Source organism: Schistocerca serialis, chromosome 4 (assembly GCF_023864345.2).
Source record: "Schistocerca serialis cubense isolate TAMUIC-IGC-003099 chromosome 4, iqSchSeri2.2, whole genome shotgun sequence".
NCBI lineage: Eukaryota > Metazoa > Arthropoda > Insecta > Orthoptera > Acrididae > Schistocerca > Schistocerca serialis.
The window spans coordinates 250,194,986-250,210,994 of record NC_064641.1 but is presented as its reverse complement, the minus strand read 5'-3'; the positions used below and the strand labels follow the sequence as shown (position 1 = coordinate 250,210,994).

General features: G+C 42.2%; 1 protein-coding gene across 1 annotated transcript in view; it reads left to right on the top strand.

The window, feature by feature from the left end:
- The window catches only part of LOC126473777 (glutamine-dependent NAD(+) synthetase), a 208,785-nt gene that overhangs the window by 12,862 nt on the left and 179,914 nt on the right, over nt 1-16,009 (top strand). The window contains exon 2 of the mRNA XM_050101043.1: nt 6,423-6,589. Within this exon, the coding sequence (XP_049957000.1) occupies nt 6,444-6,589 (146 nt within the window). The 5' untranslated portion in view covers nt 6,423-6,443. The remainder of the gene's footprint in view (nt 1-6,422; nt 6,590-16,009) is intronic.

The following is a 16,009-nucleotide window of genomic DNA, read 5'->3' as shown; positions in this document are numbered from 1 at the left end:
GTTTTGGTGTAACAGAAGGCTGTGTAGTGCTGGAATGGGAACTGGGAAGTGGGTAAGTACAGAGAATGTTGAAGCCAGGGATGTTATGGGATTGTAAGATATATTTCAGGGAGAATTCTCACCTGTGCAGTTCAGAAAATCAGGTATTGGTAGGAAGGATCCAAATAGCACAGACTGTGAAACAGTCACTGAAGTGAAGAATGTTGTGTTGGGCAGCATGCTCAGCAGCTGGGTGGTCTAGGTGATCCTTGACCATGATTTGTCAGTGGCTGTTCATGCAGACAGACAGCTTGTTGGCTGTCACAGCCACATAGAATGCAGCACAGTAGTTGCTGCTTATCTCGTAGATCACATTAATCCTTTTACAGGTAACCCTGAATTTGATGGTATAGGTGATGTCTGTGAGAGGAGTGGAGTAGATGGTGGTGGATGTATGGGGCAAGTATTACATCTAGGTCTGTTACAGGGATACGAGCCATGAGGCAAGGTGTTGGAAACGGGTTACATATTGTTTAGTAGCTAATTTGTTAGAGCATTAGATTGTCAAATTATATAAGATAATATTCGTAGATCGCTGGTTCGAATCCCAGCTGAAAGAATATTTTAACTTATTTGTAAAATGACTCAACAGTCATATGGAAACCAAATCATAGTTACTAAGGTTCACCACACTGATCAGAAACAGATTATTATTGTGTTTCCCTTGCTGTTTATGTGCACTTAAATTTGCAATCACTGTTCACACACATCATGTTCAAAAATATATTTTCTAGTTAATATGAGCACACACTTTTTAATTTGTTACAGACAATGTCCTTTTCACCTTTTTACTGTCCAGCTAGGACCCTTATTGTATAAACTTTCAAAGTTTCATCATTTTATGTAAAGATGAAGTAATTCTGCTTCGGACACAGACGTTAGTTTATGCTCACAAACATCACAGCCGTTACATTTATGTTACCTGCATGTTGTTCATGCTTTATCTCTCTCTGTATAGAAAACCTGATCATCGTACACCTTGTTGTACTGTGGGAGTGTGGACAGTGATATCTTCACTACTAGTAATGCTTTCTTAAAAACGTGAATTGTTTGTTCGCAAAGTAAATGTATTTTTCATCTGTTGTCCGTTTCTCAGACTAAGATTAATGTGAAGCTATATGTAAAATATCCCACCATTGAAACAGCTACTACAATCAGTTATTGCTAACTCTATTCTCGTATTTTGTGTAAAACTTTAAAAATATGACCCTTCCAGGAATTGAACATATGACCTCTTAACTAGCAGCCAACTCTGTTATCCGTTGCGCCACCACATGCCTATTGGGCTCATTGTCTGTGCTAAGTGTCTTCTGTAGAGGAATTCAGCACTAAGGTTTGTCAAGAACAATTTTATTGTGCTTTCGGTCATAGCTCATGACTAATAATCGACTATCTAGTTACAATGTAGCTCTTATTTACAAATGTTCTAAAATTCCGTGGTATTGAGCATGTTTAATGATGTTGCAGGGAAAAGAATGTCCACTGTTGCACATACCTCTACTCTAAATGGGTGGAGCATAAAGGCATGAACTTTCGCTAGGTTTTCACTATCATAATTCACAAAATTCCATATTATTGTTACTTAAAAGTTGTAATTGCATTTTCCATTACGAAATAGATAAACTGTTCGCAGAAAAAGTATGTAGAAAGCCCTTAACTTTGTCTAATGCTCCCACCACACACATAAAGCTTCGACTTTACTCCTAGTCTGTGAAGTTACCAGAGCATCAGCCAATAACAGAGTGGTTTCGATCATGTGAGCAAATCTTGATATTTAATGATTTTTAAGCTTTTATTACATGGAAATAACACATACATTGTGATAATGTTGACCATAAATGCTACTTAAATGTTATAATCAGTCAGATTAACAATAATCCGAACCATATTTTTAACATTAACATAGCCTATTTGGGAGTGGGACAAAAGGGAAGGCCTTTGGAAAGGATTAATACTTCTGTGGGACTAAGGCTTTTGGAGGAAAAATTCATGACTGGCTTTTGGATCTGTTTGTTCTGTATTCTGTATGTTGGTGGGGGAGGGTTTTTGAGCGTACAGTAAATGCAGGTCTGCGAGGCAGGGTTTGTCAGGTATGAGGGGATGTGGGGGAGGTTGGGAGGCTGTTGTAGGAGAGTTGGATAGTGATAGCTCAAGGTGGAAGTAGGAGGTGAACAGGTTGGAGAGTTTTTTGAGGTGGTATTGTGCACTTAGTTTCTGGAGGGCTAGAGTCACAATTTAAGAGATGAGATACAGGAATTCGTGACTGCACAGCAGGAGAATTTTACTGGTGGAGAGGAAGTGTAGCAAGGAGATTTGTGCCTGATTTACATGGTTTTGCAGGACTATGTTGTGAAGGTTAAGGACTGGTGGAATCTGAACAGATGGATGTTGTTATGGAAGGAGGGGCTGCCACTGGAGAGGAGTAATTTGATGGTAAGGCCATTTAGGGGAAGTTCATGAGCCAAACAACAGGGGAATAGTATGTGGGACTAGTTTCTGGCTAGGGACAAGGAAACTTTTCTGTATTATCACAGATGGAAGGAGCAAGGATCCATGGTGGTGGATAAAAATGCATAAAAATACTTAAATAACATAAATATATGAGGAAAAATACACACAAATATTCCAAAATATATGGGAAAAATCACAAAAAGGACTGAATGGATGAAATTTGGGGAACAAGATAAAACCTAAGGTAGTAGGGCTAATACTTGAAGGTAAAAATGAACTGAAATAAATGGGGAAAAAACAATAAGATCAAAGATAAAAGTAAATAAAGATTACAATGTTGGTTGCAGTTTGGCGGGCAGACACTAATGAAGAACGGGGACAGCAGATGTGACTAGATGAAGTAGGTTAGTATATGTGAACTGGAATAGGAGAGGAGAAAGAGTGGGGCAGTGAGAATGGGGTTGGTAAGATGAAAGCATTTACAGAAAATAGCACGAAAAAGTGATGCAGGAAGAGTGATCAGTTTGAAGGTCTAGGATTAATGATTTTGGCGGGAGTAATTTATGTCATGAGATGCTGCACTAACAGTCAACGTGATCATGTAGCCATGTGTTGTTGATCAAGTAGCCATGTGTTGTCTGTGAATGAGACAGTTAATGCAGTGTGGCTCGTAAGTCGGAATGTGTGGTGCTGTTTGGAAGGTGATACGTGAAACATAGGAAAGAAGAGAGAGAAAAAAGAAGACTGAATAAAGTAATGTGTTAGAAAGTAGTAGTAAAGGAAAACAGCACTGGGTTATGGGATGGGAGAAAAGCCATTAGGCAGAAACAAGCACTGGAAAAACCAGGCTGGAATAATGACAATATTAAGAAAAGTATACATTACTACACTCTATCACAGATAGGCACTATAAATAGACTGCTGAACAAGTAAGTTTTCAGCCAAAACTCCTTCTGGCATATGCGCGCGCGCGCGCGCACACACACACACACACACACACACACACACACACACACACACACACACTCTTTCAAGCAAATACAACTGTCAACACATGACCACTCTCACTGGCTGCCAAGGCCAGACTGTGGGCAACAGTTGTGCATGATGGGGAATAGCAATCCGCATGATAAGGGTAAAGGAGGAGGCTGGGGAGGGGGAGGGATGGCAAGTTAGGGTTGGGGAATGGAAAAGCGGTGCTTGTGGTAGAAGACAAGGACAAGATGGGGAGAGGGTAGGGCAGCTAGATGCAGCCGAGAGATTAGGTGGAGGGAGGGGGAAAGGGAGTGGAAAAGGAGAGAAGTGAAGAGACTGTGGGTGCGTTGGTTGAATAGAAGGCTCTATAGCGCTGGAGTGAGAACAGGGAAGCAGATGAAAGACAGTGATTACTGAAGGTTGAGGCCAAGAGGTTACGGTCACGTAACATGTATGGTAGGGGTGAGTCCCACATGCACAGTTCAGAAAAACTAGTGTGGTAAGAAGATGGCACAGGCTGTGATGCAGTTGTTGAAGTGAAGAATGTTATGTTGGGCAGGGTATTTAGCAACAGGATGGTCTAGATGTTTCTTGACTAGATTTTGTCGGTGCCGATTCATCAGACTGACAGCTTGTTGGTTGTTATGCCCATGTAGAATGCAGTACAGTGGTTGCAGCTTTGCTTGTATGTCACATCAATGATTTTACAGTTAGCCTTGCCTTTGATGGGATCGTTGATGCATGTGACCAGATTGAAATAGGTGTTGCTGGGAGGATGTATGGGACAGGTTTTGCAAGTGGTTGAGAGCAGGGCTGGAGTAGGGATGGACAAGGATATTCATCCACCTACCAACACTGCCACAGTGACCCCATTCCAGAAACACAACAGGCTTTCCAGATTCTCCTGAAATCCTTAGGCTTATCCCAGAACATCTCTCTGGAGTCTACCTCCCCTCACCCCTAGCACTCCCCACACTCCTATCTTCTACGTGCTTCCTAATGTCCACCCAGGATGCCTCATTGTGGCCAGTTACTGCACATTCCCACTGAGAGACTCTCTGTCCCTATAGACAAACACCTGTAGCCTATTACCCTCAACCTTCCGTCCTATATGAGACACAAACCTTTTCCTCCAACTCTCCACAGTTCCTCTTCCTTTACCACACCCTGCTCATCGATATTGATGCTGCCTCCCTTTAAAACTAAGATTCCTAATGCCCACAGTATTGCTGCTATTGCACATTTCTTTCCCAACGCCCAACAGTTTCCAAACTCACACCCTCCTTCGTTGATACCATCACCAACTATATCCTCATCCCCAATTACCTTGCCTTTGGAGTCATCACCCATGGTTCAGATTCATTGATGACGTCTTCATGACCTGGATTGAGGGCGAGCACACCCTATCCACATTCTCCAGAACCTCATCACCTTCTCCTCTCTTCAATTCACATGGTCCTACTAGACCCCACAAGCCACTTTCCTTGATGTTGACCTCCACCTCAAAGATAGGTATCTCAGTACCTCCATCCATATCAAACTTACCAACCACCAGCTACCTCCACTTAAACGGCTGCCATCCGTTCCATACCAAGAAGTCACATCCATATAGCCTAGCCACCCCCTGGCCATCACATCTGTAGTGATGAGCAGTCCCTCTCAAAATATACCAAGGGTCTCATTTTGCCTTCACAAATTGAAATAACTCCCATATAATACATCTCCAGTCACACACCACCTCTCCAAGTCCCACCATCTGGTCATAGAGCAGCATTCTTCTCAGGACTCACTACCACTTAAGACTGGTGCAACTAACCACTTTCTCCACTAGGGTGTGACTGCCTTATGTTGTGCCCTGAAATGAGGAATGTTCTACCTACTATCCTTCCCATCCTCTCCCACAGTGGTATTCTGCCACCCACCAAACTTACACTATATGCTAGTCCATTCCTACTCCATCTTTGCTCCCAACACCTTGTCTTGTGCTCATATCCCTGTAACAGACATAGAGGCAAGACCTGCCCCATACATCCTCCCACCACCACCTACCACAGTCAGGCTACAAGCATCACTTACCCCAACAAAGGCGGGCCTACTTGTGAAAGCAGTTATGTAATCTGAGCTAAGCTACTACCAACAAAGCTATCTGTCCACTGACAAAACTGTTGCAAAGAACCACCTGGACCTTCCAGTTGCTGAGCACACTTACCCGTCTTAGCATTCTTCACTTCAGTGACTGCCTCACAGCCTGTGCTATCTGGATCCTTCCTACCACCACCACCTTTACTGAATCACACAGGTGGGAACTCTCCCTGCAATGTATCCTACATTCCTGTAACTCCTCTGCCCCAGCTTCAACCTTTGTTAGTCACTGTCCTTCACCCCCTTCCCTGTTCCCACTTTGGCCCTAGACAGCCTGTTCCTCCCCCTCCCCCTCCCTGCCCCAGCCACCCCTTTACCCCCTTTTGGCTAAAAGCTGACTTGTTTAGTAGTCTCTTTGTTGTGTCTGTTTGCCGCGTGGGATTAGCCGAGCGGTCTAAGGCGCTGCAGTCATGGACTGTGCGTCTGGTCCCGGCGGAGGTTCGAGTCCTCCCTCGGGTATGGGTGTGTGTGTTTGTCCTTAGGGTAATTTAGGTTAAGTAGTGTTTAAGCTTAAGGACTGATGACCTTAGCAGCTACGTCCCTTAAGATTTCACACACATTTGAACATTTTTTTGTGTCTGTGAGTCAACATTTCTGCTATATAGTGAGTAGCAATCTATTCTTTCCATAATATTGTAATTTTTATGTTTGATTAGTGAGGCACTTATGTGGAAAGTGTATATTTATGTACTTTCATGCTTCCGTATTTTGATCAGACGGCTCTGAACACCTATGATAGTGTGAGTTGATTTTAATTATGTTTGCAATGTAATTGGTTTTCTTCTTTCTGTTCATTGACCATTATTTTATTTCAGTATCCTCCACTGTTTCCAAGAATGGGGAGAAAAATCACTGTTGCAGTATGCACACTAAATCAGTGGGCATTAGATTTCAAAGGAAACCTAAGTCGAATTTTACAAAGTATAGAAGAAGCTAGAGAAGCTGGTGCAAATTATCGAAGCGGACCAGAATTAGAAATATGGTAAGTCTTCACATTCTGTGAAAAATACTTGACTGTTTCTGGAAGTTATGAGACTTCATTTAATTTTTGTGGTAGTATTTACTGCCTCTTTTTGTGTACTGTTATGTACTGTTTATTGCTTTACCATGACTAAGAAAGGGGCAGAGAAAAATTCTGATATCTCAACCCTGTGAACCACCCCACTTTCTGGACCATGAACCCAATGTTAAGGTCTGCATCTATATGATAAAATCACATTACTGTGAAAATACTTTCTGAAATTGATCAAACATTTTTAAATCGGTGACATTTTATGTGAATATGAAGTATTGTTTCTGGACTGTGGGGGAGGAGAGTTGCTGAGAGACTATGACCATTCACATAACTATACATCCTACAAAAGTGAGCAGTAAGAATATTATATGCGTCTGCAGCTCGTGGTTGCTTTCTTGCTTCCCGAGCACAGGGTCCCGAGTTCGACTCACGGCAGGTCATGGATTTTCACCTGCTTCAAGATGACTGGGTGTTTGTGTTACCCTCACCATTTCATCATCACTCATGAAAGTGGCGAGATTGGACTGAGCAGAGGTTGGCAATTTGTACGGATGCTAATAACTGCACAGTTGGGTGCCACACAAACCAAACATCGTGATCATCAGTATTATATGAAGTTGATAATTTGTGTCTTAACATAATTACTCAGCTTAACTGTGAGAATTTCTGTATCATCTTCCACCAATATCCCAGCAGAGAGATCTTGATTATGTGTTTTGATGATGATACTTCTGTATTTTCAGTGACGATATCCAATTACTTGACTCATCCCTTTTATTTTTGGAGATCGAAGGAGTAAGTTGCTGTGAATTTCCTGAATGCACATTAAATTAAAATTCTGGTTATGACTTACCTAATCTGGTGGTAGTTCTTCCTTGTTTGGTGTAAGACCTTCAATATTAATTGAGAGATGGTGGCCAGTTTCAACTCTGAAAGGCCATTTTTTTTCACCATGTTGATCATTGAATTGGTTCTGGTGTGCTGATGTTCAGTTCAACACCTAAATGATGGCTTCAAAACCCAGAAAATTACAGGAGTAGCTTTTATCGACTTTAAAGCTGCTTATGATACTGTCAGACATTGTGTATTGTCACATAAGATCTACCGGGCAATGAAAGATTATGGTTTCACCAAACTTTACTCCAAAACAAGAAATTTCATGGGAACTTCCAGACTCAGCTTAGTTGATGGAGATGTCACAGAAATGGCTTACCACAAGGAAGTTTCCTTTCACCAATGATAGTTAACGTTTATACCAATGACCAACCATTTCTGGCAATCACAAGGATTTTCCTTTGAGCTGATCATCTGGCAGTATAGCTCGTGCCATGTAAGATGGTGCTTCCACGAATAGAGGCGGAGTAGCGAAGGGATGAGAACTACGCATGTGCGGCAGCAGAGAGAGGGCAAAGTCAATCCACATTGACAAACTGCATTGCTGCGGACAACAGTCAGACTCATTTGCCTATGCTACATTATATTATACATTCAAATCTATGAGGGGAATAGTAAATATTAAAACAAATTTTGATCCGTTGTCATGAAATATTAATTCATGTCTTGACAACATTGCGTCCACTGTTCCACAGATCTACTCCAAGTCACATCGGGGGGTGGGAACAGCTGACATCTTTTTGAAGAAGTGAATTACAATTTTTCTCAATATGACAATTGACTAACGACAAGATCATTGAAACTGCTTGCAATAATTGCCATTTATAGTGATCTGTATTATAAGTAAAAATTTAATCCACAACAAAATTACTTCAAGCGCAAACTGAAATCATTGTATTTGGTTGACAACTGCTTCTACTCAATAGAATTTTTTAAAATGTGTGTAAGGTGTGTGTGTTTTTGTGTTTGGCTGTAGTTAAATGTAATCAATGTGCATAAAAAAGAACTAGTGGTTGAAGAGGCTATCATAAAAATGCTCAGTAAGTTGTCATATTTTTCGCGGTTAACGAGCAGTATTAGTGTAAACTAACTTGTTCGACATTGCAGTGAGAGACTGCCTGTATAATCCATTGAACAAGCAAACAATTAACGATCCTCTGTGAATAACTCCAGGGAATGATGACCGGTAACATTGAAAACGACTGATATCTCGACAAGTAACAGTTACTGTCATTTTAGGGCCTTATCCAATTTGTGCCTTGAAAATGGTAGGGGTTCACTTGTGGAAATATCAGACTTTTGACAAATTTATCTAGCTGCATTCTCGCGTGTTATTAGAGCGTACAACATGGTGGCAGAAAGCTTAACTTCTCTTTGGGCAACATGTTGAACATTATAGCGTTCATAATTCAAAGGATAAAAAGTCCTAATCAAAAAGGCTAGGAAGTTCTCTTTGTTATGTACACAACTGATATGTTGACAAACACATTTTTTAAAACCATGAGTCTTTAAAACTATTATTACTTTGTTTCAAAGTCTACATTGCAATACCACTGTCACTTCTATTTGAGTCTGTTTCCAAACAACCTGATCATAAATTTACGAAGATAGGTTCAAGACTTACATCCATCATCGCTTCCCTGTCAAATTATTCTTTCTGAAGCTTTTCAGCATGCTGCACAGGCTGTGCCCATGCTACATGTGGAATGTTCTCTATTGCCTAGATTGCCTCATGCACAAGCGATTCAGTGAATGTTATCTTTTGTTTTCTTTTTCCTCCAACATAGCCTTATCCTTTTCCCAAATTAGTTCCATTGGGCTACATTGACTGTGAGATGTGGGTAAACACTAAACTGTGTGACCCCATTCATGTGCAAGGAAGTAAAGTTTGTACATTCTGTCATGTGACTTGTATAAATTAACGAGCTGCAGGAGATCAGCACAAGTCTGGTTTATACTGTGCTTAATATTTTTATTTTTAAGCCATAGAAAAATTACCACTTTTCTGGTGTTTATACTTAGTGTTTACTCTGTAACAGTTGAATTATAACTGGCAGTGGCTGACTTTGAAGCAAGGTGTGACAAGAATTGTGAATCATGCCACAACACTGACAGCATTCATTTCCAAATGGTAGTCACTGCTGTTTTTCTTACAGGTAAATACAAGTTTACTCTCGGAAACAAAACCAGACGGAGTCATCATGCAGAATAATTATCTGAGAACCTATTCCTATGAAAACTTTAAAACCACCAGTACTATCACTCATTTTCCAGCAGATCTTCCTGGAATGATTCTAACTGACCCTTGTTTCATCAGGGTAATGCACTGTTGAACTACCTCCTTCTCTTGTATCATGATGGGATGTAGTTTGTGCTCACCTATGTCACTTCTTGGAACTAAAACCTCTCATGTTAACATATAAGGAAACGACATCCTTTAAAATTGTTTACATTGATGAAGTGCTTATAACTGAAGCTAATCTTCTCGTGCATAACTGTAACACATTTTTGTGTCTTTGGGCATTCATCATTCACATGGAGCACTTTAAACATCTTTGTTAAAACCATCCATTTGTGTTACAGGTTCCTTGAGATTTCTGATGCTTACCAGGCGACACGAAACCAACTTTTTGTAGAGTTCCTATGCTTTCATTTACAATTCTCTTTACAGTAATCTTGTCGACATGACATGGTTTTGGAGTCTGTTCTTGTTTCTCCAAATGTAGACAGTAGGACACCAGCTTTCAAATTCATGAATGAGATTTTCACTCTGCAGCGGAGTGTGCGCTGATATGAAACTTCCTGGCAGATTAAAACTGTGTGCCCGACCGAGACTCAAACTCGGGACCTTTGCCTTTCGCGGGCAAGTGCTCAAGTGGAAGGTAGGAGACGAGGTACTGGCAGAAGTACAGAACACAGCGTGTTGTTATCAATGGAGAGACGTCTACAGACGTTAAAGTAACCTCTGGCGTGCCACAGGGGAGTGTTATGGGACCATTGCTTTTCACAATATATATAAATGACCTAGTAGATAGTGTCGGAAGTTCCATGCGGCTTTTCGCGGATGATGCTGTAGTATACAGAGAAGTTGCAGCATTAGAAAATTGTAGCGAAATGCAGGAAGATCTGCAGCGGATAGGCACTTGGTGCAGGGAGTGGCAACTGACCCTTAACATAGACAAATGTAATGTATTGCGAATACATAGAAAGAAGGATCCTTTATTGTATGATTATATGATAGCGGAACAAACACTGGTAGCAGTTACTTCTGTAAAATATCTGGGAGTATGCGTGCGGAACGATTTGAAGTGGAATGATCATATAAAATTAATTGTTGGCAAGGCGGGTACCAGGTTGAGATTCATTGGGAGAGTGCTTAGAAAATGTAGTCCATCAACAAAGGAGGTGGCTTACAAAACACTCGTTCGACCTATACTTGAGTATTGCTCATCAGTGTGGGATCCGTACCAGATCGGTCTGACGGAGGAGATAGAGAAGATCCAAAGAAGAGCGGCACGTTTCGTCACAGGGTTATTTGGTAACCGTGATAGCGTTACGGAGATGTTTAATAAACTCAAGTGGCAGACTCTGCAAGAGAGGCGCTCTGCATCGCGGTGTAGCTTGCTCGCCAGGTTTCGAGAGGGTACGTTTCTGGATGAGGTATCGAATATATTGCTTCCCCCTACTTATACCTCCCGAGGAGATCACGAATGTAAAATTAGAGAGATCAGAGCGCGCACGGAGGCTTTCAGACGGTCGTTCTTCCCGCGAACCATACGCGACTGGAACAGGAAAGGGAGGTAATGACAGTGGCACGTAAAGTGCCCTCAGCCACACACCGTTGGGTGGCTTGCGGAGTATCAATGTAGATGTAGATGTAGATGTAGATGTAGAAGTAAAGCTGTCAGTACCGGGCGTGAGTCGTGCTTCGGTAGCTCAGTTGGAAGAGCACTTGCCCGCAAAAGGCAAAGGTCCCAAGTTTGAGTCTCGGTCGGGCACACAGTTTTAATCTGCCAGGAAGTTTCTTTCAAATTCATGTTTGAAAAAGTTATAAATGTGGTAAATAATCCACCTCACCTGCTTGTGAAGCACTTCGCATTTATTGCTGTCACCAGGTTCTTTTTTAAATTGCACTTAAACATTTACAGTTGCACCTTCAAACCTATACTGCTACAAGAAAAAAAGAATTAAAAAAAAAAAAAAACTGACAGTTGAATGAATTCTGCTGTTGCGAGGTACGGCAACAGTGCAGCATGTAGGAGTGATGTTCTCGCTGTCTAGTTGTAACTTGCTGCTACCCACTTGGAAAGAGAGTGAATATTATTGGCTGCCAGTGGCTAGTGGAGGGGATACGCAGAACAGCTGAAATTAGGGCAGACATTAGTGAGTCGAGGGAAATCTTTTGAAGATATTGAAGCCTACATGATAGACACATTTAAGAACCTTAGTGCCTGTTAACTCTGACAGTCATCTTTGTCCAAACTAACAAACACAACTGTGTGTGTTTCATCTTAAGCACAATCAGGCACATTGCAGACTTTACATCACATAGTAAAGGGATACATTTAGTAAATACAATCCATCCAAAATATTTGGGAATCACTCTATATCATACTTCAACCTACAATAAGTATTGTAAGAATAGTAGAATGAAGGTGAAAACCAGAAATAATATCCTTTGCAAGATAACTGGTAGCATTTGAGGCACTCTACAACAAACGGTGAGAATGATAGCAGTAGCAACATGTTACAGTGCTGTAGAGTATGCATGCCCAGTCTTGTAAAAATCCACCCTCACAAACATAGTGCACAAGGTGCTAAACAAAACATGTAGACTTACTTCAGGTTGTGTTAAACCTATGCCACTTATAAAACTCTAGTGTTTCACTGGCATAGTACCACTTGATATTTGTTGTGAAGTAAATGGAAATGCAGAGAGAACCAATTGGGCTCATCAGGAAAACCATCCAGTACAGTGGTATGTTTAATCAACCTTAAGGTTGAGGTCCAGAAGAAATTTCCTCAAGAGTACTTTAGTGTTGCAAAGAGTAGAAAGTACAGCAAGAAAACAATTGTGGATCTCTTGATCTCGATCTGCATGGCCTCTTCCTTCGGAAACCCTCCCACTGGGGCATGAACAGAATTTGATAGTGTGGAGGTCACGCAGCCATCTTTGTTTTGAAGTTGGGAGATCCAGGAGTAACTTCCAGAAATGGCATATCCCTGTGGATACCACCAACTGTGACTGGGGAACCACAGACCATGGAGCACCCACTGAATTGCCATCTGTTCCTTGCATCTTGCGCAGATCATTCTTCTATTTGCGACAACAGGTGCAATCGAAGTTGTAAGATTTTGGTCAGGAGTAGTGTAGCTTGGTATTTCTTTGTAATGTTAGTTACCATATATTGTATTTGTTTGCTGATTTCAATAAATAAAGAACTGCATAATTTTATGTAGCTGATCCCTACACAGATGGTATGTTTGGAGCTGGGTATGCTCACAGATTCCAATGTGAAAAACAGTTCTTGGAAATGACGCTTGATGTATATTAAATTCTCTCTTATAGAGTATATTCCAATTAAGAGTTTTAGCATGTGCTAGGGTGATCATAAAGTTTTAATCATCAAATTGAACATATAGTGATGATGTAATTATTTGTGTGTTTGTTTGCAGATACATGCATGCATCCTTAGTACACAATGAATTCCTATACGACAGTTCCATAGCGAGCTATTAGCGGACCCAAAACAAAATGACATAACCCATTGATAAAGTGGATTATCATACAATAATTCATTTTTGGCAACAACAGAGTGTTCCAGCCACATCAGGCTATGCCAGATGACTTCTTCAATTGCCTGGACTGGCCTGACGTTCCTGCTACATTTCTGCTGCTGCCAAAAACAAATCATTGCATGATACACCACTTTATTAATGGACTGTGCCTTTCTTTTTTCCCCTCTTTAGCACTGTGCTATGGTACAGTGTTTACGGTGTATAGAACACATCATTACCTGCAAAGAGTCTGAAATTATGTACTGCTGGAAAAAATTAGAACACTTGGAAAGATGACATCCATTTTGATCCGAAAATGGTATATGCCACATGGGGGGACAGTGAATTTACCGATTGTAGCGGCACCACTGTTTAGTATAGGGAAAGTTACTTTTGTGTGTTATTCAGAGCACGAGTTACAGCCAGGTGCTTGCCAGATTGCAGTAAGTTACGCATACCAGCAGTGGTGAAGGCAAATAGAGGTCACAGGGGCGTAGAACTGCCGGAGAAGGTGCCCACGGCAGTTTCTATGGCGCAAGTCACAGGCCAAAGGGGTCCCCTGCCCGATAGAAGTGTTGTGCGTATATGATGCAAAGCGCCACATTAGCAAAACAGAGGCACACAGCCAAGTATAAATAGGTGCCATTTTCTAACGAGATTCACTCAAGTGTGGCAGCTTTCCTGGACGGCGGGCATGTTACACGGCCAGGCTACACGCAGCAACAGATGGGTGCCAGCGTCACAGTCCATGGCGGGTCATTGGTCCAACCCCCCTGAGGCCAATGTGGGTCCGTAGCCAGCCAGTGGCAGGCCACTCCACGGCCGGCTACCACCAGCTATGCCAGCGAGGAAGGACACAGTGGGCCACTTGGTGGCTGAGTCAACGGGGAATAAGACCCCTGAGCCGGCTGTCGGCGCAGCCCTGATGACGTGGTCCTACGAGGCCGACACACAGCAGCGTGTTGCACTGGGTCGCTTGGGCGGTGGCCTTAGCATTGCAAGGCCCTGTGACACAGACTGAGGTGAACAGAGCACTGTAGTGGAAGCAGATATGTCATTTTGAAAGTTATTGCCGAGTTTTAATACGGCGCCACCTGGCACTCACTCACTACATTTGGTGTCTGCCCGCTACATTTGGTCATCCTGATACATTCGGCGGCGTCTGACACCGCAACACGATAATGGTTTCAACATCATTCGCCAACAGATAGTTTAGTGGCATAGCTACCAGAGCACCATCTGTGTCTACCCTTTAGTAGGGAATGCTCTCAGCCAAAAGGCTCAGTGGTGGTGAAGCAAGGATGCAACCATGCCACAGAGATGTGTTCTTCTTATCCACGGCCTACTCACTCAGTTTGAAAGTATCAAATCATCATCTTCCAAGTGGTGGGATAGTCCTTCCAGAGAATTGCCACACGAGTTACATATGCTGCACCATTTCTGTAATGGCGCCGGTATTGGTGGTCATGTGAACATTCTCACACCTGTAGACGTTCTGGATGACCATGCTGCACAGATGCCCACTAGGGTTGTCGTATTGTAAGGGCAGCAGTGGAAGATCATTCTCCTTTCCACAGCACAAATAAGAGAGCTTGTGAGCCCAGGCATGTCAAGACGAACTGTTGTGAACTGGTTATCAGCAGTTAGACTACGGGCATGCACACCTCTAGCCCATCTTCTGCTAATGTCACAGCATGGACGTGCATTGCTTGATAGGTGACATCGGAGGATCACTTGAAAGATGGAATGGTGTGCCATGGTCTTCAGCAGTGAAAGCAGATTCTGGCTGTATGCAAGTGATGGCCATTTGTGCGTATGAAGTAGGCCTGGTGAGCGCTGTCTAGTAGAGTGCATTTGTCCAAGATACACTGGCCCCATCCCAGGCATTGTGGTCTGGGCTACAATAAGCGACAATTCTCATTCAGCTTTGGTGTTTTTGCAGAAGACACTAACCAGCACTTGATACATGGAGACTATTGTTAGACTCCTTCTTTAGTCGTTCTTGCAAAAGGAAGGTGATGTGTTGTTCCAACATAATAATGCTTGCCCGTACACTGCCTGTGAAACTCAATGTGCTCTGCAAAATGTGCAGCAACTTTTTGTGGGTCGATAACTGGTACCTCAGAACCACTTGGACTGTTGATCTGTAAATGTAATCATTTCATGTGCTCCATATGCACCATTGCAACAATAAATGTTGAGTGAACTGGAAACCTCTGAAAGGCTGTACTATCATTTATTTTTTCCGGCAGTGTAACATAACATCTAAGTCTTCGCTGTAGAACAGATGAATAGCTAGGTGATGCAGTGCACTTTACTTAAGTGTTTGTAAATGAACTTCTGTCCAGATCATCATTTAATAATGTTGTTGTAAACCCATTAAAATCTGCCAAATTACTTGTACCTGTAGAAAGATTTTCAAAAATCTTAAAAACTTAAAATCCATATGGTTACTTCTGTCCATTGCTCTTTGCACGCAGTACACCCCCCCCCTCCCCCCCTAGTAACGAGTAAGGAGGTAGCCACACAGACTTGTGATCTCACCTGTAGTGCCACTGTTATCAGATTGGCCAGCCCAAAGATTGCCCGTTCAACCTCCCCACTATCTCCACTCACTCTCAAGGCTCAACCTTCATCGGCTCCTGCTAAATTATGGGCCCCAAAATTGGATGCCCAGACTTCCAAAAATAAGCCTACTTGTGAAGACTTTTTATG